This window comes from Nanorana parkeri, unplaced genomic scaffold (assembly GCF_000935625.1).
Source record: "Nanorana parkeri isolate BGI_ZX_2015 unplaced genomic scaffold, ASM93562v1 scaffold282, whole genome shotgun sequence".
NCBI classification, from domain to species: Eukaryota; Metazoa; Chordata; class Amphibia; order Anura; family Dicroglossidae; genus Nanorana; species Nanorana parkeri.
In genome coordinates, this window is record NW_017306550.1 from 69,094 (window position 1) to 95,640 (window position 26,547).

Below are 26,547 nucleotides of genomic sequence, written 5' to 3' on the forward strand. Positions count from 1 at the left end.
GTATATAAATAAAAGAGCAAATTGTTCTCTAATCACTTAATAAATAACCAAGAGGAAATTCATTCAAGTTCATTTAAGTGAAACTGTCCAAAAGATATCAATTCTTTCCCGTGCTTTTTGGTATCTTTTTATTCTTTGTGAGGCATGAGTTATGGAATATATTTTACCATGTTAGATAACTACATGTATAGCATATCGATGGCACAGAAGACAGTGCGCATGGGTTGTCACTTATGTATTTTGTTGTTTCAGTAATATCCTCCTGTGAATTGATCCCTTTATTCCCTCACAATGTCAGGTTGGAAATCTGGTCTTACAGCTTGCGCTAGCTCTTCAGCATACATTTCATAATCTCAATTTTCAAAAATCAGAATCCCACTTTACTACAAATCAGGAACCAGCTTTTACCAACATATTGATTGGTGTATTAATGTTAGAGTGTTAACATAATACTGTACATATGGCCCATAAAAAAAAAAAAGAGTTGATGAAAATTATTCTGAAATGTTCCTTCAACCTCGGATACTATTTTTTTGCCTCTTCCAGGAGGCAAACAACATTGATTTGTAGCAGTAGAAAGTGAAATACATGATTAAACACAGAGCATGGAATGACTTAAATGTTCCTGTTGGTTATTTGCAAATATGCATAATATTTTGTCTGACTGTAGCAAGCTAAATATACTACAGGGAAGGCCACACAGTTCCTTTAAAGGAGAACTATGGGGTCAGGGCTTTTCCCCATAGTTCTCCTTCAGGGAACGGGAGGACACAAACTAGCGCCCTCCCGTCACCCTAGGCTCAGTATACCGCGAGCTACAGCTCGCGGTATATTGAGACGCCGGAGCGGATCCTGACATCGATGTCGAGATCCGCCCAGCTGCGTGAGTGACAGCTGGCTCTGCCTATCTAGAGGCAGAGCCAGCTGTACCCTCCCCCGTCCGTTCCGCCAGTCAGCGCTGGCGGATCGGAGCGGGGAATCCAGCCCCTCCCCTGTCACGGCAGAGAGCCGTGACAGGATCGAGAGGTGAGCGAACCCGGTATGTGTTCGCTCACCTCCTGATCTACTGAGCCGACCTGTGACAGTCTCATTGTCACAAGTCGGCTAGAACTATGAGGTGAGTGAAAAGCACTCACCTCATAGTTCTCCTTTAAAGTAGGGGTGTCCAAACTCAGGAGTTTGGACATTCCCACTTTAAAGTCATCTAAGACTAGCTGTCAGATGGAACAGTTCTTCCATATATTATACCACTGGGGTGTAAAGAAAGGGGAACGTCCCGGACATGTACCTGACCGCCAATAAATCAGAAAAGTGGCAGCTTACCCTTCACTTCTGAGACTCCCAGCCGTTTGGGAATGTGGAGTGCATGGTTGGCAGTCCTATATGCTAGCTATATACTTTACACACAATGGTCAGCACACTTCTACACACAAACCAACTTTTTTGGCAATCCATTTAAAACAATCCAGCAGAGGTTTACAAAGCATGAGTAATACTCACAAGGGAACAAGACTCTGCTTTGTAAGCCTCTGTTTTTAATTAGATTACAATAAAAGTGAAGTTTTATATGTATGAATGGATGTGCTTATCGTGTTTGTTGTAAATGACGACACCCACCTTGAAATTCCATTTGTCACAAGTTTGGCGGCAAAGATTAAGGTCCATCTCTGCAATCAAAAGCCCTTCATTAACTCTACCTAGGCCAGGAGTTCGGCTCCCATCTGGAGCAGAAACATAACTGGATCCATAGAAATGGCCAAAGTCATGATGGGCTGCAAAAAGAAAAAACAAAAAACATCCATTTAGCGTGACTGCAACAAAGACGGACGTTAATAAGGATTATCGAATTAGAAAAAAATGTTGTCTTAGTTCACAAAATTATATATACTTCTTTGTGTGTTTTTATTATGTCATGTTAAAAACTTTCTATAATGCTTTTTTTCAGTATATATTCTCATTTACATGGTATTGTTCAACATGGAAATGTGTAACCATTGATAGACAGGGCATGCTATTGTAGGATTTATGGTTACACTTATAAACACATCAATAAATCCTATTGCATGGCGAATATAGACTATATTGCCAAAAGTATTGGGACAGCCCTCCAAATCAATGGATTCAGGTGTTCCGTGAAATTTCCTTGCTACTAAATATTCCACGGTCAGCTGTTAGTGGTATTATAATAAAGTGGAAGCAACTGGGAACAACAGCAACTCAGCCATGAAGTGGTCGGCCACGTAAAATGACAGAGTGGGGTCAGCGCATGCTGAAGCCTACAGTGCGCAGAAGTCGCCAACTGTCTGCAGAGTCAATAGCTACAGACCTCCCAACTCCGTGTGGCCTTCAGATTGGCACAACAACAGTGCGTAGAGAGCTTCATGGAATGGGTTTCCATGGCCGAGCATCTGCATCCAAGCCTTACATCACCAAGGGCAATGCAAAGCGTCGGATGCCGTGGTGTAAAGCACGCCGCCACTGGACTGTAGAGAAGTTGAGACGTGTTCTCTGGAGTGACGAATCACGCTTCTCTGTCTGGCAATCCGATGGACATGTCTGGGTTTGGCGGTTGCCAGGAGAACGGTACTTGCCTGACTGCATTGTGCCAAGTGTAAAGTTTGATGGAGGGGGGATTATGGTGTGGGGTTGTTTTTCAGGGGTCCCATAGACACACTCCTAAACCTTGTGGACGCCTTGCCAGAAGAGTTGAAGCTGTTATAACGGCAAAGGGTGGGCCAACTCAATGTTGAACCCTACAGACTAAGACTGGGATGCCATTAAAGTTCATGTGTGTGTAAAGGGAAGTGTCCCAATACTTTTGGTAATGTAGTGTATACAAATATATTCAATCACCTTTCTTGCCATCTCCAGACGTGAACTCGTTTTCAAAATGCTCCTAAAAATAAAAGGCCAGAAAAAATGACTGAAGACACAATAAATATTGTTGCTTTGCTACTGCAACTAAAGTAATCTTACAAGTAGAAGCAATGAATGCAATGCATTTTCACACTTACAGTTCCCACGCGGTTGATAGCACATGTGAAGCAGTGATTGGCAATGGCAGCGTTCCTTGCCTCTATTGGCCACAATGACTCACTAAAAAGAAAGAAAAAAACTAGAAAACATCTGACACTTGAGGGTCTATTAATAATCAATTCATGGAGCTATGCAAATCTCTGAATGTTTGGTGTTTGCAAATAGAGGCAAAAACAAATGTATAATTTCTTTTCACTTTAAATGTAATACTGCGTTATGACCAGTAGATGGAGCTGAGGAGCATAGGGGAGGTCTTGCGATGATCGCAAGTACGATCTGCCTGTCCAAGATGGGCAGATCGTACGTGTCGTACATAGTTAGTGTCACCCACTCCCTCTCCTATCAGCATGCTCCCTGAACTGCACCACACCTGACTTGCTGCTTCTCCCTCCCCCTCTTTAAGCTCTGTTGTACAATACACTGTAAGAGGCTAATTAGTCAAACCTAGGTTTTTACAATGCTTGCATTTAGCAACATACATTTAATGATTACAGAGCTGCATTATATCGGTCTGGAGTTAAGCTTTTAAATCAATTATGTTATACAGCGGGGTAGCCAAACTCTGGCCCTCCAGCTGTGCTGAACCTACAAATCTCATCATGCATCAAACAGCGGGAGGGCCAATGTTTGGCTACCCCTGAAAGATTTATACCTCATATTTTCTTTTTATATTCCTTTTGTCTGTCATCCGGCTTCATTACCTTAGTTCCCCAATAGTGGCTGAAGGGTTAAAAATAATTTCCGCTCCATTAATGCTATACATTAACCAATTTAATGGATGATGTCTTCCATAGCAGATATTCACAGCAATCCTCCCAAATGCAGTCTGGAACACTCGATGTCCTGTGTTCCCCTCCATGTAATAAGAGGACTGAAACAAAGAAATAAGAAACACTTGGTTCTCTAAGAATATGTGGGGGGGGGATACAAAGCGGAGAGCTGGTACCCTACAAAATTACTCCACATTGCGACCTGCATTTTACAGCCCATGGTGTGAAGCCTGAGGTGTGTTCCAACAGCCTTTATGCACACACACCATGTACATGGGATAGCTAGAGGAATGACATGAGTTACTTTAAAGCTACACTCTGAACTAAAAAAAAAAAACATGTTGCCTGCAATAGCAGCTTGTGTGTTCAATAGTCCTTTCTCTATAAGTGCTCCAGTGGGGTTCCCCTTTCACCCATACACAGTGTAAAAGCAGCACACCATGTTAAGATGAGAAGTCAGAACACTTTATTCTCACCGACAGGAGGCAACATTTTGAGGCTACTATGGACCTCTTTATCATGTCACTGCTGCCTGAAGAAGAGATCCTTAGTGACGTCAAAACATTGCATCCTGTTGATGACAATAAAGTATCCTGTCTTCTCATCTGAACATGGTGTGTAGTGATATCATGAATTGGGACTTGTGTTGTGGTGACACCATCTGCCATTTCACCAAAGCATCCTTATATGATTGGGTCTGAATGCTGTATGGATGTATGGATGTAATATGCTGGACTTCTTGTAATTCTAGTTTAAAAGCAGTAACAAGGTCAGTATGCAGCTGCCATCTGCAGTCTCCTGAATTTTTTAAAAAGCAGTTAAAGTGCAAAGACATAAACAATTAAAAGCAGGCATTTAGAACTACTGTATATGTTTGTTTGTTTTTTTTATAATAGGGCATTAGCCCTATTTAGACTATTCTACAATAGTTTTAACATACACATGTGGCTCCACTTTAAGAAAATATTCAGCCACTAAGCACATTACAGATTCGTAATGCTGGTAGAAATATTTTGCCAGTATTATTGACAATCTCACCTCATTAAAGTCTCCTATTCTTGGGATGTGATTTTTACGGCTCTTCCCCAGAACAGCACCCGTGTTTGATATGACCACAGTAGTATTCCACAGTGTATCTCCGTGGTTCTCATCCCTCTCCAGAATTGGAGAAACAATTACCATATTGTGCTTTTTTGCAAGCTGAAAATATGAAAATGTTTGCATAAGTATCAATAACATCTTTACAAATGTGCTAGTATCTACTACAATATATTATATATATATATCATTTCATTTTGATTTGAAAGAAAATGGGAAGGTGTAAATCAAGTGGTACAGCAACAATTGCAAACATTTCTCAAAGCCGAACATAAACAAGACAATTTTGGAGATTAAACACACAGACACATGCTTTTTCTTATGGTAGAGAACATTTTACATATGAAAAGATGAATCCTCTGGTTGCATGCCATTTCGTATATGACATAATTTATTATCAGAGACATGACTGAACGTCAAATAGTTCTGATGTAAAATCTAAAACTGGAGCCCCTGTATCTCACAAAACACCAAGGGGTCGATTTATAAAAATAAATATACATAGGCTATTCGTCCATGGAGTGCAAGTTAACCAGGTGTTGTGAGAATGGGGCAAAAACAAATGCTTTTAGTCTACTTTCTCTTCTGGTTAATATTCTTTAATAGGTCTATTCATAAAGAACAAACTGGATCAGGAAAATACCACTTTATGGCCATTAGATTGGGCTGATGATCATAGGAAATAAATACATGTTAGTCAAGAGAATTTTACAAATTGAAGAGACTGCTGAAGCGAATGAACGTATAAATGTAACCATTAATACTACAGGTATAGCAATGGTTATTTATGCGCTCATTCTCTACAGTGCTCTCTTGAATTGTATTGCTGTTCGAACACGTATTTATTTCATATGGTCTTCAGCTCCATCGAGTGGCCATAATGCAGTATTTCCCCATTCACTCTGTTCTTTATGAATTAACTTATTGAAGGACATTCGACCACAAATTAAATTACACTAAGAACATTAGTATTTGCCCCATTCTCACAACAGTTAACTCACACAGAACGAATGTCCCAGTTTCCCTGGACAAATAAAGGTATTTTATAAATAAACCCTCAACTGGTATTGTTATTACAATATCTTGCAATATCTTTGCAAACAGCTTAACAGGTTTAAGAAAGACTTAAAACTAGGGATGCACCAATACCGGTACTAAACTCGGATACCGGCTCTTTAAATTTTTAAACTGTAGAGGCTGCCTGAGGTCCCGCGCTTACTGGGGACCTCGGCAACCTTCCTGTGATCAGCGGCGCCTGTTTACAGCACATCTCTTCCTCCTTCCTGGGGAACCACGCAGCACTGCTTATAGCTCTTCCACAGCCTGCGAGACTCACCGAACCACTGCTGAGACACAGCACAGCACACCTGAGATTCCGCTCAGCTCATATGAGACCCCGCACAGCTCATCTAGTCCTCTATAGTGGATGGTATTCTGCATTGCTGTATAATGTGTTGGCGGGATTTGTAGTTACTTTACAGCTTGGAGTTAGTGGCAGAACTACCAGGGTCGCCCTGGCGCTTCACCACTGTCCTAAAATCATTAGTCTGTATTGTTTTAGAAAAACTGTCACATGACACTAAAAAAAGTATCTGTAATTGGTATCGCCAAGTACTTTAGAAAAAGTATCGGTACTTGTACTCGGTATAGAAAAAATGGTATGGGTGCATCCCTACTTAAAACTGCAAATCATAGAGCAACAAAAGGGAGGTGAAAGAAAGAGAACTGCTGCATCCACCCTGGCTGCTAAATAAAAGGTTATGTATGGAGGTTAGGGGAGAACAAGCACAGCAGAGAGGAGAACAAACACCTTCCGAAGGCTCTATCAGAGCTAATCTGCCCTATTTTTACCTCCTGGCAGAATTTAGTAGTTGCTCCGTCCTCAGCTGATTCAGCAAACTCCGTCCATGGCAGTTTTTCTCTTGTGCAGAAAGCGAATGGCATTGCTGTAAAAAATAGAATTAGTAAAACATATGCCCGGTTTAGGTGAGTGGGTAATACAGTGCAGAGATAAGGAATGCTGCAGTCAAACTGAATATTAAAGTGTAATTAAAGGGTATGTATAGCCAAACATTTTTAGTCTTGGATAGAGTAGGGTGGGGTTTAAAACTTCAGTTAAGTTTTTATTACTCATGAAAATGCCCCGATACTGAAAGGCAGATACTTGCTCTTTTTATTTTTAAACAAGAGCGGCTGCCTGAGGTCCCACGCTTGCTGGGTACCTCAGGCAACCTGCTGGGGACCCTGGGACAGCGGTCTTTGACAGTGCCGGTCCGGCCCCACACCTCCTCCTTCCTGCTGCTCGCAGAGACCGGCACAGCAAGGGAGAGCTCCACACCCGCATGTACAGCACTGGAGCCCGCATGAGCCCGGAACCCACCCGCAGAGCCCTGGAGGGCCGTGCACCCACCCGCAGAGCCCTGGAGAGCCGGTACCCACCTCCAGAGCCCTGCACCCACCTGTACAGCACTGGAGAGCCCGGCACCCACCTGGAGAGCCCGGCACCCACCTGCAGAGCCTGGTACCCACCCTCAGAGACTTGGAAAATCCGGCACCCGCCGGCAAAGCCCTGGTGAGCCCGGCACCCATCCGCAGAGCCCTGGAGAGCCTGGCACCCACATGTACAACCCTGGAGAGACCCACATGCAGCCCTGGTGAGATATGCCCGCAGCCCTGGTGAGACCCAAATGCAACCCTGATGAGATCTGCATGCAGCCCTGGTGAGACCCAAATGCAGCCCTGGTGAGACCCAAACGCAGCCCTAGTGAGACCCAAACGCAGCCCTGGTAGGATCTAACCAATGATAAGCTAGAATATATAAACTAAAATACTTTTCTGCAATGCTACGCTCAAATATACACGTTCACCTGTTAAATAAAAACCCTGAAAAGGAGAACAATAAAGGAGAAGTGATTTTTACACTGACTGAGTTGGCGTGATTTCATTTTATCTCCGAGAGTATACTCTATTGAATCAGGCCAGGCGGCAGATATAAGTACGGAACTTTTGATCAGATCTAAATTTGGAACCAAGTCCAAAACACTAGTGAGACCCAAACGCAGCCCTGGTAAAACTGCACACAACCCTGCATAATTGCTGTACAATCATGGAGTGAAGGGATTTGTAGTCCTCTATTGCTGGTTGCTATTCTCCATTGCTGTATAATCATGGATTGCTGGGATCTGTAGTCCTCTATTGCTGGTTGCCATTCTCCATTGCTGTATAATCATGGATTGAGCTACAGTTCTTCATAAATATAAATAAACTTCCCTAAAATCGTTAGTTTGTATTGTTTTAGAAAAAATGTCACATGTCCCTTTAAGAAAAAATATCGGCAAGTACCTCAGGGAAAGTACTTGTACTTGGTCTTGAAAAAATGGTATTGGGACATCTCTAACAGAAAGTAATGGGAAATGCAAAAAATCCAAGGTTTTACAGTTGTCACCAACTGTAAAACCTAATAAGCCGACATGTATTTTATTTTTCTTTTGTTTTTAGAATTCTGATTGACTTCCATTGAGCAATACCCATGCCAGTTCCTAGGCTGCTTTTGACCTTCTTAGCATTTCTTTGGACCAGCGATTATTTGGATGCATGTCCTATCGAGGTGCATTAGAGCTGCAGGTAAAGCTGGTCAAACATAGATTTTTCTTGTCAAACGTTGCTTTTGCAGTTGAATACCAAACATTGAAGGGAATTTATCAACACTGGAGCAGAGAAAATCCGGATCAGCTGTGCATGGCAGCCAATCACGTTCTCTCTCTTAAGATGCCCATACACTGCTCGATTCTCGTACGAGAATCACGGGAAATCCCGCGATCGTACGAGAATCGAGCAGTGTGAACGGAGACGTGCGACCGTTTCTTCTGTATGGTCGCACGTCTTTTGTCTAAGGAGCACGCTAGAAAACCAGCCGAAAATCTTACGATTTTCGGCTGGTTTGAACGGTGCTCGGGAGATAAATGCCGAACGGGCCGGTGTGCGCACGCGCACACTGCCCGTTCAGCATTGAGGTCATCGGAAGCCCTCCCCTCAGGGGGCGGGCTTGCGATGATCGAGAGTACGATCTGCCTGTCCAAGATGGGCAGATCGTACGTTTTTTTAAATCACTTTACAACCATCACAAGACTAAGGTCTTGCGATGGTTGTACAGTGTATGGCCACCTTTAGGCCCCATTCACACTGAGCGACATGAAAATCGCGCGATTTTGAGCGATATTGAGCGACGTGTCGCGCAACTTTTTCCTATTGGGCTGTATGTAATCAGGCGCAATATCGCTCGAAAAAAGGGTCATGTAGGAGCGACAAGCTACCAGCGATGAGCTACAAGCGATATTGAGCGGCGAGATGTGAACAGCTCCATTGAAATGGATTGGAGAAGCTACATAGAGCGATATCGCGTGGAAATATGAGCGATATCGCTGCAAAAATCGCTCGATAAATCGCTCAGTGTGAATGCAGTGCAGATTGTACTTGCGATCATCGCAAGCCCGCCCCCCTGAGGGGCGGGCTTCTAATGACCGCAATGCTGAACGGGCAGTGTGCGCTTGCGCACACCGGCCCGTTCGGTATTTGTCTCCCGAGCACCGTAAGATTTTCGGCTGGTTTTCTAGCGTGCTCCTTAGACAAAAGACGTGCGACCGTACAGTAGAAAGGATTTCCCGCGATTCTTGTACGAGAATCGTGCAGTGTATGGGCACCTTTATTTTCAAATCTTAACTGAACAAACTGAAGAGAGAAGCTGATCCAGATTTTGTCTGCTCCAGTTCTGATCAGTTCCCCTCACAGTGTTTTAAAAGAACGCCTATCTACAGGAGCCCTGATACAGGTTTTGTTACGGCCCCAGACTACAAAAAAGCAGAAGCCTCTGCCTGTCCTTGAACCTGAGCAGTATTCACAGGGAGGTCATCTTGTTACAGTATAACTGAATGTTACACATTTACTACGTCAACACTTGGCTACCTCTGACCTGGATATTTCAAATTCCCTTTTCAGTACTTTTTATTTGCCCAAAAGAGATAAGAGAATGCAGAGGGGAAGGGGCATTTGTAGGGTCCTAATAGATCAGGGGCACCTCTGGGCACACATATTAAAATGTTGAGGGGCTGGTAGGATATCATGATGATGGGTTTGGATCAAGTCTAAAGGTGACCATACAATAGACACACAGATTGTACAGATTTGCCAAAACTATGCGCCATGAGGACAAACCTAAACAATCCACACAATTTGTATCAAGTGCATAGTTGATGGTAGATCTAAAGCTGAGTGTATAATCAAATTGTATAATGCATGGTCAGCTTTAGACTAATATAATCTTTTAAAATGAACAAAAAGGAATTGGTCTAAAAACTGTGATGTCACATTATGATGACATGACTGAAATAAACATCAAATGTATTATCACACTGCTTAAAAACAAAAAAAAGTATTATGAACACAAATCAGAATGTAGATAAAGTACATAATATTACAAATATTGGATTATGCAGAAAATGTAACATCTCCATATCTCAAAGGAGATCCTGGCACTCAGTTTAAGACCTGGGGCACGTGTCCTGTGTGCCAGGCTCTTGCAATGCCTCTTTCAAAGGGATTGATATAGGGTGTGGTGTAGACACATGTATTTTAACCACTTGGGTAGCAGCATTTTAAATGGGGCGGCGCATGCGCAGTTCAGATTTTCGGCCGGGAGACACAAGGTAAATATATGGACGTGTGCACCCGCATGCAGACACCGTGGGACAGGAAGTGCCAGCAAGCACAGAGGAGTCAGCGCTGGATCGGAGACCCGCCGCAGCGCTGGAGGGACAGATGAAAACGACAGGAAAGAAGAAGAAGATCGGATTAAGAAACATCATTTAAGGTAAGTGCTTACATTAACATTGGGGGGGGCGAAACATTTTTTATCCTTTAATGTCACTTTAAGTGTATTTGCAGCCAAATTGGGATAAACCCTACTTTATATTTGTTCCCACTCGCATAGCATAACATAAAAAAATATGTTTTCAAAATTGCTGCTTACATTTTACTTTATCTTTTCTGAAAATACCAAAACTGAAGTTTTCCCCTGCTATATAATGGTAACCCCTTAACTACCTCTCGGCCGGCCGTTGTGTAAAAACGGCCGGCCGGGAGCTTCCTGGATGTAACAAGCTGTGTACACACGGCCTGTTAGTCCCGCCTGCGCGAGTGGGAAAGACACAAAATTTTAAAACCGGCAGCGATGCCTGTTAATATACAGGCGATCCGCCGGCTGTACGCTCGTATGAGGTCCCGGTATGTAAGCCCCTCCCCTCCGCGGCTCCCCCCCTCCCGCTCGCTGCTCCCAGGCTCCGCTGTGCCCGATGCGAGCCCGGGACCATCATAGTGCCTCTCTGGCAGGGGATCAGAGGGAGGTCGGTTCACGAACTCCCTCCGGTCCCCTCTCCGGTGTCAGAATGCGGAAGTGTTGTATATTACATCACTTCCGCATTCTTGTGTCACTCTCCAGCTTCAGACGCTGGAGAGAAGCTGATGAAGCAGATCTGTGCTTCATCAGCTTCTTCAGGGGGGTGCTAGACACCCCAGATGTCTTGGAGACCCCAGATGTCTCCATAAAGAGGATCTGTCACATCTTTTGCTATCACATAGGGTGGTTTCTTAGCCCCCTCTGTGATAGCAATAAAGTTAAGTGAAAACAAAAAAAATAGGAAAAAAATTAACGTTTCCACCCAAAAAATTGTTTAAGTTACACATAAAAAAAGAATTTAAAAAAAAAGAATTTAAAAAAAAAGAATTTTTTTTTTAAAGTCCCCACCCCTACATACACGCATGTAAACATGCGTCAGGTGCACATACCTGCGAAAACGGCGATTGCGCCCATTACGCCGCACATGTTACATATCGTCGCGAACGTCGCAGTGAGAGCAATAAGTCTAGGGCCATCAATCACTGATAACACTAAACTGATGAGCTGTAAAAGCTTTTAAAGCGTTGAATATGGTCAATTTTGGGTATGCTAGTTTTTTGCAATTTCGTGGGTGCGCGCAATTTTTAAGCTTGACCTGTTTGGTGTCTATTTACCCGACGCGACCCCGTCTTTTATATTTTACCAAAAAATTGGGGTAATAATAAATGTTTTATAACAATGTAAAAAAAACTTATTTTTTCAAAATTTTCAGTAATTTTTCCTGAATATAGTAAAAAATACCACCAAAATAAAGCTCTATGTGTCCCCAAAAAATTGTATAAAATTCATATCAGTACAGCGTTGCATGACGGAATAAACGTCAGCCAAAGTACCGCAGCGCTGAATAGGGAATGGCCTGGCCAGGAAGGGGGTCTAAACACCTGGTCAGCAAGTGGTTAAAGGCGAACTACAACCTACTATCCTTTCCTTACAACCAAGGAAAGCCAGGAGACGGGAGGAGCGGCTAAGCCAGGAAGGGGTGCTGTTAGTAAATAAGAAATTAATACACTGCTCTGCTATGGTTAAAGACATTATGAATAGACTCACTCCATGCTTCCTGGAAACAGACAATGTTCACACCACACATGGCCGCTACCTCCACAATCTCAGCAATGCGTCTGTGTAGGGCATTGACCTGTTGGAACAAACAGAACACAAGTAATGTAATATAACTTACAACCTGCACCTCTTTGGCACCATTCCCCAGGCTGGATTTCAGTAATGTATCCCCCATTGTTGCATACCCCAAAAATATTTGAAGCTGTAAACATTTTAGGCTTAGAACTATGAGGTGAGTGGAAATCACTCATGTCATAGTTCTCCTTTAAGACAGGATTGGACAAATCCCAGGAGCAAAGTAGCCAATGCTTCTTAAAAATTATAGATGGCTCCTAACGTTTTCTCTAGTTGTTCTCAAAAGAGCTGGTTCCTAAAAAATCCTGCTCGCTACTGGATTGGACAGACTGGCTCCTGGATGCCACATTTATTTGTCCACCCCTGGGCTAAGACACTAGTCAGCAATCAAGCCTAGACAACTGAAAGGCATCAGTGATTTCCAAGTTAAGGCTTTCTAAATATATCTTGTGTGACATTGACATACTCTAACAGAACTCTGCACTCTCAGGGTATAAGTGCAACAGCATTACACACAATAAAAGACACAGGGGAGAATGGATCAAAACTGGAGCAGACAGAATCTGGAGCAGTTGGCCATAGTAACTAGAGCTGCAGCTAACGATTATTTTCAAAATCGATTAGTTAGCCGATTATTAAGTTCGATTAATCGGTTAATCGGATAAACAATAAAATAAAGTTTAAAAAATGGCTCCAGTGATGGGACTACTAGTTTGTATTGAGGTTGTAGTCCATCACAGGAGCAAGCTTGGAGCGGTGGAAGTAAAAAAGAAAAAAAATAGTGTGGTGTGCAATATAGTGAAATGGAAAGTGTAAAATTATACAGCAATGAATGCAGAATGGCACCGGCTATAGAGGACTACAAATCCCAGCAATAGTACATTATACAGCGCAATGCAGAATATCACCAGCTATAGAGGAGTACAACAAATCCCAGCAATAGTACATTATAGCTGGCGGTATTCTGCATTGCGCTGTATAATGTACTGTTGCTGGGTTTTGTAGTCCTCTATAGCTAGTGGTATTCGGCATTGCACCACTGTATAATGTACTATTGCTGGCATTTGTTGTACTCCTCTATAGCTGGTGGAATTCCGCATTGCGCTGTATAATGTATTATTGCTGGAATTTGTAGTCCTCTATACAGCGCAGTGCAGAATATCACCAACTATAGTGGAGTACAACAAATCCCAGCAATACATTATACATACAGTGTATAATGTATTGTTGGGATTTGTACCATCAGCTATAGAGGAATACAAATCCCAGCAATACATTATAGAGCACCGTGTGGGGGAAAGTGCAGGCTTACCTGAGCAGTCTTCCAGCAACTTGCTTCCGAGATCGGGCCTGTCTGTTGGCAGCTGTCATCCCCCCACACCTGCTCCTCCTTACTACATCCCCCCGCGTCCCTGTGCCGATCGTGGATGTGGGCTTGCGGTGAGTGTGAGGCGGGAAGGAGGTGCAGCGTGTAGAACGTGGATGCGGGCGGGCGGGTCTGGCAGCGGTGAGCGCGAGTTGGGGAGGAGGTGCGGTGCGCGGCGTGTGGGGAGCCGTGAACAGGACCAACTGATCGGAAGCCGATTAATCGATTATTGAAAAAGTTGACAACTTTTCCAATAATCGATTATAATCGATTACGTCGATTAGTTGTTGCAGCCCTAATAGTAACTAGCTTCTCTCTTCCATTTGCTCAAGCAAGCTTTGGAAATGAAAGATAAAAGCTGATTGGTTGCCATGCACTGCCGCTCCAGATTCTTTCTGCTCCTGTATTAATAAACTTCCCTCACAACCTCTTAGAAGCTCAGTTTGCCCACTTAATGCCCAGCAGCTTAATTCTCCAAACATCTTTACGGTCTATTTTTTATATCCTTATAGTTTAGGAGGTTTAAAGAAAATAAGTCGGATTAGCCTAAACTTCACAGTGCAGTTGTGAGCAGCTAGCTGGGATTGAACACACTGATTTACAAATGAATATTTATTTGATCTTTAACCACTTGCTGACCAGGTGTTTAAACCCCCTTCCTGACCAGGCCATTTTTCAGTATTCAGCGCTGCGGTACTTTGACTGACATTTATTCCATCATGCAACACTGTACTGAAATGAATTTTATAGCATTTTTTGGGGACAGAGCTTTCTTTTGGTGGTATTTAATCACCACTACGGGTTTTTTTTTTTTACTGTATAGTAAAAAAAATACCGAAAATTTTGAAAAAAAAACCTGTTCTCCCTACGTTATGTTATAAAACAATTATTATTACCCAATTTTTTGGTAAAATATAAAAGACGGGGTCACGTCGGGTAAATAGACACCAAACATGTCAAGTTTTAAAATTGCGCGCACCTGTTAAATCGCAAAAAACTACCATACCCAAAATTGACCATAGCCGACGCTTTAAAAGCTTTTACCGCTCATCAGTTTAGTGTTATCAGGAATTGATGACCCTAGAATTATTGCTCTCAAGCAAACAAGCTCCCTATGTGATAGCCAATTTGCAGTGACAGGTCCTCTTTATGGAGACATCGGGGGTCTATAAGACCCCTGTCACCTAGGGACCCCCAGAGAAGCTGATGAAGCAGAGACCTGCTTCACCAGCTTCTCTCCGGTTTCTGTACCGGAGAGTGACAGTGAATGCAGGCAGTGATGTAATACACATCACTGCCTGCATTCAGAAAAGGAGAGGAGATCAAACGCAGAACGTGTACTGAGCTCCGTTTGATCTCCGGCCGCAGAGCTGCTGTGCTGGTCCCGGGCTCACCGGGAACAGCGGAGCCCAGGATCGCCAGCAGCGGCGGCGACGGAGGGGGCCCGCACACCCGACCGCATATTAAAGCGATCAGGTGTCTCTACAGACGCCCGAACGCTTGTATGTAAAACAGCCATCCCTGGCTGTTTACATTCAAAGCCGGTTTCCCGCTCGTATGCGCCACCTAGCGACGGGCACGAGCGGAACGGGATAAAGATGCCCACCCGCCCTCAAGAAGTCGCTGTCCAGCAGGTAGTTAACTGATATGTACAGAATGCTTTATGGGTATATGCTCCTGATACAATGATTCTGTTTTAGGGCTTTTTTCAATTAACTGTTGTTTGTCCTTTTTTATATATATTTATAGTACATGTATAAAAAAATTAATTTTATACAAAAACTTTAAGCTGTGGTGTAATACCTCTCAGAAACCCCTGTTTTTCTCTTTTTTTGTTACAAATTAGCCTAAACTTTTGAGATTGCCATTCATTCAAAAATTCAAAGACCACAATCAGCAGTCCCCATTTGCTCCTCATCTAATCCTTACATGATGACCAGCACAACCTTGTTTTTAGTCATATGTGGAGTACCTATAGCCTATACATTTGTTTCAGGGTGGATGCGGCTTTAGTAAGGTAGCAAATTTGAATACTTTTAGTATATTTTATCTTATAGGTTACCATTGGAAAAAAGATGTAACTAGAAAAAAATATTTACAAATCTTTCTTTCTCACAATTACACATGATGTTTCTTTCTCCATAAACGCATGTGCTTGGGAAGACAGAACTAACTGTCAGGCTCAGAAAAACAATGGAGTATTAAAAGGAATACTCCAACTCAACCAATCACGCTTTGTTATAAATGGGGGTTCTTGTTATTGCAGCCATCTTAGGTACCCCGTATACTGGCATCTGAACTTATTACCACCAAATGGGAAGAAAGCTAGATAGTCACATGTTACTGCACCGGGATGAATATCAATATAAAGTAAGCCCTTTCCGTATATGTATATATTTCCATATATGTGGTTCCCACCCAATAATGTGACTGTGATGTTAAGTGGATTTAAAGTGACACTAAACTAAGGAGTTAAATCTTAAAAACACATTCAATTACCTTCCCTATTAACACAATTGTATCTTATTTGTGCATCACTCGGCTGTAGATCCTCAAATCATCTTTGAGTTGGTGCTGACACTGTCCTTCCTTCTGGAAGGTGGCTACTTTTGTTCCCCATGGTCCCTGTGTGTGTTGTAAAACCCTCCAAGATCGCTCCTGTGATAGACTACAATCTCAATACAAATGACTAAAGTAAACGTGAGATTATAATCCATCATAGGAGCGATCTTGGAGTGATGACTACTTTACAACAACCACCAAATGTGACTTGGTGCCTATATTTAGATATAGATTTTCTCATTCTCAAATGTTCTTGCTTTTATTAATCTCCCTGTATTTAAGGTTAGCATGGGGTTTGGCAATTTTATTCAGCTACTTTATGTGATTCTATCAAAATGTTTCACAATTTCACTACTCTCCCTTTATGTAATGTTACTAGGAAGTCCCACAATTTCACTACTCTCCCTTTATGTAATGTTACTAAGAAGTTCCACAATTTCAATGCTCTCCGTTTATGTAATGTTATCATGGGGTTGGGCAATGTTAATACTCATAAGAAAATTAAGGGGGAGAAAAGTAAACTCCATGCTCCAATAAATTGCTCTCCCACCACTTCATGTATTTTTGTTTGTACTCCCAGTAGCATAGTGAACATTGGACTTTCTTCAGGCACTAACTCCCCTCCCTGTTAAAGGACAATAATGTCTTCCTTATATTGTAAAGCACTGCGCAAACTGTTGGCGCTATATAAATCCTGTATAATAATAATAATAATAATAATAACACATAACTAAAACACATCAGTGTGGAACATATACAGACAAACAGTATATGGACGCCTATGTTAGTTTTCAGTGTAGGGCTTTTCACATCAGAGATATATCAATATTAGATACTAATGTCACAAACCTCTACTCTACTACTAACGGTTAATCTGAACCTAACATTTAACCTTGCACTTACCAGAGCCCTAATATTTAAATTGAAATTAAAGGACAGGTACACTTCTAGTGCATGCTCTTTCCAGCTGTGGTGAAACAACACCATCATGTCTCTCCTTCTGGGTGGCTTTTAAAGTTTTGCAATGCCTCGTGGGATTTGTAGTTTTATCACAGTTGGAGTGCCAAGGCTGTCTACCCCTGGTCTAGATATTGCTATTTTATTTCTATAAAATGTATCATAAATGCAAAAAAAAAAGCCCTGGCAACAGTTTGCTGCACCTATCAGAGGCAATAGGTATCCCTAATGGCCAATTGGAGGGTGAATAAAAAAAAAAGAGAGAGAATTTCCCTTAATATCCTGTCCTGGGACAATGTTGTTAATGGGACAGAAGGATAGTGAAATTCTCCTAAATGGAGGTCAGAAGGTATCAGCACCTAGCCATAGCAATCCCTTGGCAATATTTTGACACTGAAAACTACAGATCTGATATATATACAGTATATTGTCAACACACCTGTTCCGCCACTGGACTTGTAGTTGGCAACTGGATTTTATTCTGGATCAGTCCCACGCGAACTTTTCGAGGCCTTCGCAGTTGTTCCACAGCAGCTTCAAAGAGGTATCCTTTCAACTCAAACTTCCCCTGCGAGGCAGCGTTGAGGGCACAGCAGGGAAGGTCCAAGCTCCTAAAAGATCAGTCATTGCCTTTCATTGGTACCATCATTTACTTTCAATGGGACTGTCACTGCCTTTTATTTGTACTGTCATTGCCTTCCACTGAGACTATCACTGCCTTTCATTTGTACTGTCACGGCCTTTCAATGGGACTGTCACTGCCTTTCAATGGGACTGTCACTGTCTTTCATTGGTACTATCACTGCCTTTCAATGGGACTGTCACTGCCTTTCATTTGTACTGTCACTGCCTTTCATTGGTACTGTCACTGCCTTTCACTGGGACTGTCACTCACTTAGTCACTGCCTTTCAATGGGACTGTCACTGCCTTTCATTTGTACTGTCACTGCCTTTCATTTGTACTGTCACTGCCTTTCATTTGGACTGTCACTGCCTTTCAATGGGACTATCACTGCCTTTCAATGGGACTGTCACTGCCTTTCATTGGTACTGTCACTGCCTTTCAATGGGACTGTCACTGCCTTTCAATGGGACTGTCACTGCCTTTCATTGGTACTGTCACTGCCTTTCAATGGGAATGTCACTGCCTTTTATTTGTACTGTCGCTGCCTTTCATTGGTACCATCACGGACTTTCAATGTCCCAGTCCCTGTCATTGCCTTTCACTGAGACTGTTACTGCCTTTCATTGGTACTGTCACTGCCTTTCACTAGGACTATCACTGCCTTCCACTGCGACAGTCATTGCCTTTCATTTGTATTGCCATTGCCTTTCATTGGGACTGCCAATTACTTTATTTGTACTGTCCCTGACTTTTTTTTGTACTGTCACTGACTTTCATTGCAGCTGTCAATGACTTTATTTGTACTGTCACTGCATTCCGCTGGGGCTGTCACTGACTTTTATTTGTACTGTCACTGCCATTCATTTGTACTGTCACTGCCTTTTAATGGGACTGTCATAGCCTTTTACTGGAACTGTCACTGTAAACCACTTAGCAGAATGTCTGGTACTGGCGGTAGTAACTAGTTAGACTTTATATCCATTCCCCTACATTCTACAAGTATGAGGATTTGGACTCTCTGCGGAGTTTCACCGCAGGCAGGTTATTCCCATTCTTCATACTGATAAATAAAGTCTTGTTCTATTGATATAACATACACAAGACAACATGTGTTCCTCTATCAGTTGTGTCGCCCTCAGAATGTAGTATGAAATCAGATTTCAGTTTGTATCCTTTAAATGACACCTGGAATATGTTCGGCTGTCTGATACAACATTTACACATACAGGATTACTCACTGAAGGGTGAAGGGTTTGGAGAAGGCAGGAGAAGTGAACAATCTAGGACAACATAGCTGATTTAGAAACATTCTCCAGTTCAGCTCACTTTCCAGTTCAGCTATGTTGGTCTAGATTGTTCACTTCTCCTGTCTTCTCCAAACCCTTCACCTTTTTGTGAATAACCCTGAGAGTGTTTGTAATCTCCGATCACTTGTTGGATCATGTCCCCCTCACCTGAGCTCCTTCCCGTACAGGATCCTCCAGACCTCGCTCAGCTGTTCAGCCGGGAGGTGTTTTTCCAGGAGCCCCTCCAGAGACATCAGCTCCCCCGACATGATTACCAGTGGGATCCCCGAATAATGCCGGAGACTTGTACAGAAAGGACGCGTGTCCTGAGAGACGAGTTTCCTCTACTGGCCGCTCTCTGCGCCGGGGCTCCTCCCCCCTCCATGTCCCTGTCAAGGTCTCTGCCCGCTGCGGGTCACAGGGGAACAGATCGGGGGCGTACTGACCCGCACTGCAAACTGTCCACTTGTTGATCTTATCTCCTGGAACGGATGTAAGCAATGCTAAAGAAGCTGCCTTAGCTGAGATCAGTGTGATTCAAATACAGGTTAAAGCTGAACTGATGACACAAAAACTTTTATTGATAAAAGCGGCAAAGGATATAAACCTGCTTAGTGGGCACCAAATGCCTCTACAAACTCAGCTATTACTAAAGGTAATGGTGACATATGCTGTACATAGGCTGTGCAGGAATGTAGGAGGTGGGAGGGGCCAAGCAGCTCCGCCCACTACAAGCTGTTGCAGAAAACTAGGGAGGAGGAGACAAGACCAGTCACTGCACCTCTCTCTCCTTGTGCAGGGTGTCTGGTCATGAAGGAGGACCCTCTGCTGTGTGGGCGCAATCCCAGCAGAGCTTGCTGCTACAGGTACGCGGCTTGAGGGGTTAATCAGGGCCAGCACTAGTGTCTGTTTCTATGTTGAACAGATAGTGCTTTGATAGTTTGTGAACTGTCGCAGCACTGCCTCCTGGTCCTGGTGGAGCTGCGGGTGGGGCTCCTTAGTGATAGCACACTGCCCGCCACCGGACCCCTGGTGAGACCCCCGCACAGCCACCTGAAAGCCAGCATAGCCCAAATGAAAGTCCGCATAGCCCACCTAAGAGTGCGCACGGCCCACCTGAGAGCCCGTGGAGTCTAACTGAGAGCCCGCACAGGCCACATGAGAGCTCGCATGGGCCACCTGAGCCCCTGAAGACATCAGGGCACCACCGAAAACAACACAAGGTATGTACCGTGTTTCCCCGAAAATAAGACAGTGTCTTATATTTTTTTTTCTACGGATAAAGACACTAGGTCTTATTTTCGGGGGATGTCTTACCGGGCTGCAGCTGTCCGCTCTGCCGTCCAGGGAGCCACAGACAGGCATATTTTCGGGGTAGGTCTTACTTTTGGGGAAACACGGTAGCTTCATATTATTTTGTATTGCTGTATCCTGTATTGCTGGGATTTGCAGTTCGCTATAAATCGTCTCCTTACTCCCTCCCCTGGCTGCCTCTTCTTGCTGTTTCTCCTGGCTTCCTCTCCTCGCTCTCTCCACTATATTCTAAAACAAAATTGTGAGTGTTCAGGTTTCACTTGAAGAAAAGGTGGCAATACTATTTCACAATAGTTTGGTTATTATCCCCACAAAAAGGACAGACTGGATCCATAGATTCCAATGGGGTTCAGAGGAAAGTTTGGATTTTCCAAATTTTGAGGATGTTTTGCAAAACTGTCCACGAATTGCACTCAGGCAGATTCACTCATCCCTATTCATGAGAATAGCTCAGCAATTGCAGCCTTGTATTTTTCCTTAATGTACGTTGCTTTTAGAAATGCAAGCTATGGGATCAGCTTTGTTTAATACACATAGGGGTGCATTTAAAAAACGAAATTGCAGAGGCCTTTGTCCTGTGAAAATAAATGTACATTCATTCTGCATGATTGGGGCAAAAACAAATGTTTATTTGTATATTTTCTTGCTAGGTTGAATGTAATTCATAAGATTAGAGGGAATCAGAAAAATACTGCATTATGGCCACTAGATGAAGCCAAGGATCAGAGGAAATAAATACTTATTTCTTATCATCCTGAGAGCTATCTTGTGGCCATAATACATTATCATCTGCTTCTGGAAAACACTGCACTGTGGCCACTAAATAAGTATTTCCTGCAATCATTAGCTCCATCTAGTGGCCATAATTTGGTATTTTGCTGAGTCACTAATCTTATGAATTAAAGGAGAACTATTGGATTAGGGCTTTTCCCCATAGTTCTCCGAAGGGTAACACGAGGACACAAACTAGCGTCCTCCCGTTACCCAAAGCTCAGTATACCGCGAGCTACAGCTCATGGTATACTGAGACGCCGCAGCTGAAACGGATCCCGACAATTCTGTCTGGATCCGCCCTGCTGCAGGAAGCCAGGTGGTGGGTTATGACCCGCCACCAGGCTTCCTGATTGGCTAGGAAGCTGGCTTCACTTGTTGCTAGACAGTCTGGCTTCCTGGCTCCGATACTTACCCCCGATCTCGGAACTTCCGGTCAGAGGGAGATGTCCATCTGACTGGCAGTGCCGAGAAGGAACATAGAGCTGACTTCCTGGCCAATCAGGAAGCCAGGCAGCAGGTTATGATCCACCGACTGGCTTCATGATTGGTCAGGAAGCCAGGCTGCCTCGCATCATGAAGCCAGCTTCCCAGCCAATTAGGAAGTCGGCAGGCGAGTCATGACCCGCCGCCCGGCTTCCTGATAATCCGGGCCCACGGATGCCGGTTACGGTATTCGGTATCTGTGAGTACTGAAGAATAAATATCGGTACTCGTAGTCGATACCGAAAAAACGGTATCGGTGCATCCCTAAAAATAAAATCTATTGCCAGGTATACATGGCCTGATAAAAGCAAGTGATTCAACCAGTTTCAGCATCTCACTGAAGTCATATAGAGATACAAAATTAAATAGATTGCGTTCAATTTCTTCAGCCTTAGGCTCCTCTCTTCTGGCACCAAAGACCATTTTACAATGGGATGTTTTGTTAATATTCCCTCTTCTCTAAATTTCTCTGTGCTTGTGCACCTGAAAAGAGTGAGGAATCAAGGAGAAGACACTTGCCAGTGCAACAAAAATACTGGCTCGGCTTAAAACAAACCACCAACCAAGACTATGTGATAGGAGGAATTGTATGCTCCCTTGTTAAGGACAGTGCCACAATGACTTAAAAGGTGATAAGATCTACCACTCACGAAAGGGGGCCATGTTTTATATTCTTGGCTATTTTCCATGCAATTCAGAATTTTCAGCATATTGCATTAAGTGCCCATGCAGAATGCTGTATGTTGGCATGATCAAACAAAGATTAAAGATGGGATCTTGTCCCACAAATCAGGAATTAGAAAAAAAACTGGGAGTGAGACGGCAGTTGCTGAAAATTTTGGACTAGTGGGCTATTGCTTGCTATATGCTGAGACCGCCGCAGCTGGGACGGATCACAAAAATACTGTTGAGATCCACCCGGCAGGCTGATTCACAGCAGGCTCGGCCTATCTAGAGACAGAGCCAGCTGTGCCCGCCCCCTCCCCCATCCGTTCCTCCAGTCAGCGCTGGAGGATCGGAGTGGAGAGGAATACCTGTGAGGAGCAGTGACTGACAGTCACTGCTCTCTGTAGGGAGATGATTAGGAAGTGAGCGGATCGGCGATATGTGTTCGCTCACTTCTCGATCAATAGAGCTGATGTATGGCAGTTTCAATGTCACATGTCGGCTCTAACTATGGGGATGAGTGTAACTCACTCACCCCATAGTTCTCCTTTAATTGCATTTTCAAGAGCTTGATTGGGTTGCAACTTTAAGACCTGGAGTTGACATTGAATGAGGTCTACTGAAAAAGGAAGCAATGTGGATTAAAAGATTGTCCCCATGTGATATTTATTTTTATTTATTTATTACAGGTATTTGTATAGCGCCGTCAATTTACGCAGTGCTTTACACAGTACACAGTCCATGTACCCATTGCACTCCTGACCGCACGTCCAACAAAGTATCCTGGGTGCATACACATTCACTTCACTCCCTGCTCTTAAGGAGCTTACAATCTAGGGCCCCTATCTCACATGTATACATACAGGGCCAATGTAGACAGGAGTCAATTAACCTTCCAGCATTTCTTTGGAGTGTGGGAAGAAACTGGTGTACCCGGAGGAAAACTACGCAACTACGGGGAGAACATCTGAACAAGAATATAATCTGCTGATTTTAGGTACTGTTGTCCTTTAAATAAGTTGAATTTGTATTATAGTTTCCTGAGAACATGGGTTTTTAGGCTCTACTTTTGTTGTAGGCAGGCAAAGAATTCTGAGAGACTAGTTCCCCATCAGGTCTGCCTGCCTTGACATATGACAGTAGACAAATTCCATAGCCAATAGCAGGCTGTCTATTTTCTATGAAATCCACCCACTGTCTGCTGCCAATCACAAGGGAGGCAGACCCGATGAGGAACTAGTCTCTCAGAGTTCCCTATAAGGTTCGACCCATTGTCAGTGTCATTGGTTATTAAGAGGCTGTCCGCTATGCAGTTTATAGCTTCTTAGCAACCAGTGACTCATCCCCGGCCCTATTCAGCTGCCAGCTGGGAGATTCCGCGGCCAACAGCTGAAAGTAGACAAAGGGGCAGAGGATGCTGGCTAACATCATTACCCAAATATGGCCACGGTGCCATATTTGATGCATGCTCCCCGGGAGGTACGTGGAGGTGCCATAGAGAATCAATGGCAATGCATCACACCAGTGCACCTAGCATACAGTGCACTGGGCTGTGCCAAAGTGTGCACTTAATGCATGGGATCTAAATGAAAGGCCCTAACACACTTACTGTACTGTATCTATGGAGGAGTAGCATTGTCAAACTAGCCTGCTCTCTTGAATTGGACTACAAGCACCTCCCTCAATTCTCATAGGGAGGAGGGGTTTTGTAAGTCACAGACAATACCTGGGGAGGCTGATAACACTGTTTGAACTATAAGTTTAGTACACAGGATGTTACAAAGAAACTGGAATTCTGGCAGGTTTAGCAGAATTTTTTCTGAAAATGTACTGAGCTAGAAAAAAAGGAAAATAATGGAGTCACCACATCAGGGCTGGTAAGCTGCAATATATTACGTTTATGTTCTTGGTTTTTGAAACCCTTTAAACTGGAACTAAACCAGGGCTTTGTCATAATGTGCAAGCATATATGACACATTTGCACATTATGGCACACAGGGCCGGATTTCACACAAGGCCAACGAGGCCTGGCCTCGGGGTGGCAGGGAGTAGAGGGGCGGCACTGTGCAGAGCGGTTAGTTTTTCTCTACATTAAGCCCTGCTTCAGGCAAGCAGGGCTACATGTAGAGCATGGAAGATGCCACTCGTTTAGCAATGCCACCGAGATCACTTGTAATAAGCCTGCAGGTCCGCGCCGCCCCCAGTCCATAGTCTGCCCCCAACTCCGACTGCCTCTCCCTGCTGGCTGACTCCCTCCCTGCTCTGATTTTTGGGGAACCCGTGACCACAGCGGGGTAATTTAGGATGGAAAGCGGGGAGTAGAGCATAGAACGTCCATTCTCCACTCTGCTCCGTATAAACACTGAGACGGGAGAGATGCACTCGCAGCCTTCCCATCTCAACTATCACAAGAGAGCCAGCACAGTGCTGTGCTCAAACTCCTGTATTGCAGGTGACAGGTTCAATAAAGAGAACCTGTCACCGCCAAATGCTATCAAACAGGGGCTTGTTAGCTTCAGCGTGATAACAATAAAGTTAAGTGTGAAAAAAAATTGAAATTAAAGTTGATTAAAAGTAAAAAATTATCAAATAAATTTAAAAAATAAGTAAAAAAAAAATAATAAGAAATAATAATTAAAATACAAAATGTAAAAAATAAAAATGGTATAAAAAGTGAAAAATAATAAAAGAAAACATTTATAAAAAAGAAAAAAAGTAAACGATAATAAGATAAATACAAATGTAAAAAAATAAAAAAAAATAAAAAAAGTGATAAAACTTTTTTTTTTTAGATTAAAACCAACCCTGCCGCCCCCGCCATCTGGTTGCCATTCTCCATTGTGGGGGCCTGGTGGGGATGGAGGCACAATTAGGAACCCAGCCTTGGGGCAGCAGAGAGAGTAAATCCAGCCCTGATGGCACACTCACTCTCCTCCAACAATGTCACTTCCACGCTCCCCCTTTCTCTCTCTGTTGTTGCCACTGTCATCTTTTCCAGGTCTTCTTCCAGGTCTGCAGTCCTTATCTGTCTTGATTTGCCAGCCAGTGATGATGTAACTCCCACGCATGCGCAAGGGAGGTTCATTGCACGGCATGTGCAGTTTAGTGTACAATGAGTAAAAGAAATGCTAGAAGGCAGAGAACAATGTTTTAGACAGACACACATACCTGTCGGAATTTTTTTGTAGTGTTTCAGGAGCTTATTTACGCTTTAACCTCTCTCGGAATAATTGCCTGGCTTGGAAAGATTTCTCTATATCCAGCAGAGGGCAGCCAACTCCTTACTGTGTATCCTAGCTTAGCCTGTGTAGCACATTTGTCAAAGATCTGTCATCCTTTTCCAGCTGTTAAGAAGTAATGGACAGAGATATATTTTTAATTAGATCAAAGCTACCACATTGTTAAGGAGGAACTCCAAACCATTAACATTTTTAAGGGATTATGGAGACCTTGAAGACCATTGACAATTAGATGCCAGATATTGGCAATTAGTAAAGATTTGCTCAAAATGGAATTAAGTTGAAAATGTGCACATTTTATTCTAGAATTTGTTCTGTTTAAATTTTAAAATGGCACTAAAATGAATACAAAGAATTGCAAAGTTATCTGCAAATGAGAACAAGCATTTGTGCACTTTTTGAATGTGACGCTAAATGAAGAACTTACAAATATGACAAATGAAACTAAAAAAGTTTAAATATGAATGGCGAAAAAAAAAAATCAGTGGAGAAATATTAAAAGGGGAGAAGGAGAGGAAGGGGTTACTTGGGTCTTTTTTTTAAACTTGTGATGGTTTCTTTAACTGGATTCATATGCAAAGCAAAGACACACATATTGAGCTACATGTGAATGAAATAGCAAATAAAATGTAACAATACATTGTTAAACTTGATTATTATGATGATTATTATTATTCAGTGACACTTGCAGACTATCTGCGAATGCCATTTTATGCAGCAGCTGCTGCATTTTGACAGCTGCTCCTGCTATGCTATACATAGCAATTTCTGGCTGTCTTTTTGATA

The 26,547-nt window shown here is 43.1% G+C and overlaps 1 protein-coding gene across 3 annotated transcripts; it reads right to left on the reverse strand.

Annotated features, from left to right (window-relative positions):
* Positions 1 to 268: 268 nt before the first annotated feature.
* Positions 269 to 19,569, reverse strand: UPB1 (beta-ureidopropionase 1). 3 transcript variants are annotated; one of them, XM_018557388.1, is made up of 11 exons: positions 19,454 to 19,569; positions 17,814 to 17,985; positions 12,403 to 12,490; positions 6,756 to 6,850; positions 4,845 to 5,006; positions 3,738 to 3,907; positions 3,015 to 3,096; positions 2,854 to 2,896; positions 1,614 to 1,772; positions 873 to 879; positions 269 to 351 (listed from the first exon to the last, which is right to left on the reverse strand). In XM_018557388.1, exons 1-11 carry the CDS (start codon positions 19,552 to 19,554, stop codon positions 279 to 281), a joined length of 1,152 nt encoding a protein of 383 aa, XP_018412890.1. In that variant the 5' UTR covers positions 19,555 to 19,569; the 3' UTR covers positions 269 to 278. The 3 variants fall into 3 exon arrangements, with proteins under 3 accessions (XP_018412890.1, XP_018412892.1, XP_018412891.1); XM_018557390.1 differs by lacking the exon at positions 873 to 879 and having other exon boundaries at positions 269 to 352; positions 1,618 to 1,772; XM_018557389.1 differs by lacking the exon at positions 873 to 879 and having other exon boundaries at positions 269 to 352.
* Positions 19,570 to 26,547: the final 6,978 nt, after the last annotated feature.

Excerpts from the sequence above, each read along its gene's own strand:
- UPB1 (XM_018557388.1), bottom strand. The coding sequence starts at position 19,554 with ATGTCGGGGGAGCTGATGTCTCTGGAGGGGCTCCTGGAAAAACACCTC. Across the intron at positions 3,908-4,844 it reads GAATAGGAGACTTTAATGAG|TCCTCTTATTACATGGAGGG; the intron begins GTGAGATTGTCA and ends TCTTTGTTTCAG. Across the intron at positions 3,097-3,737 it reads GCCACTATTGGGGAACTAAG|TGAGTCATTGTGGCCAATAG; the intron begins GTAATGAAGCCG and ends CTTTCTTTTTAG.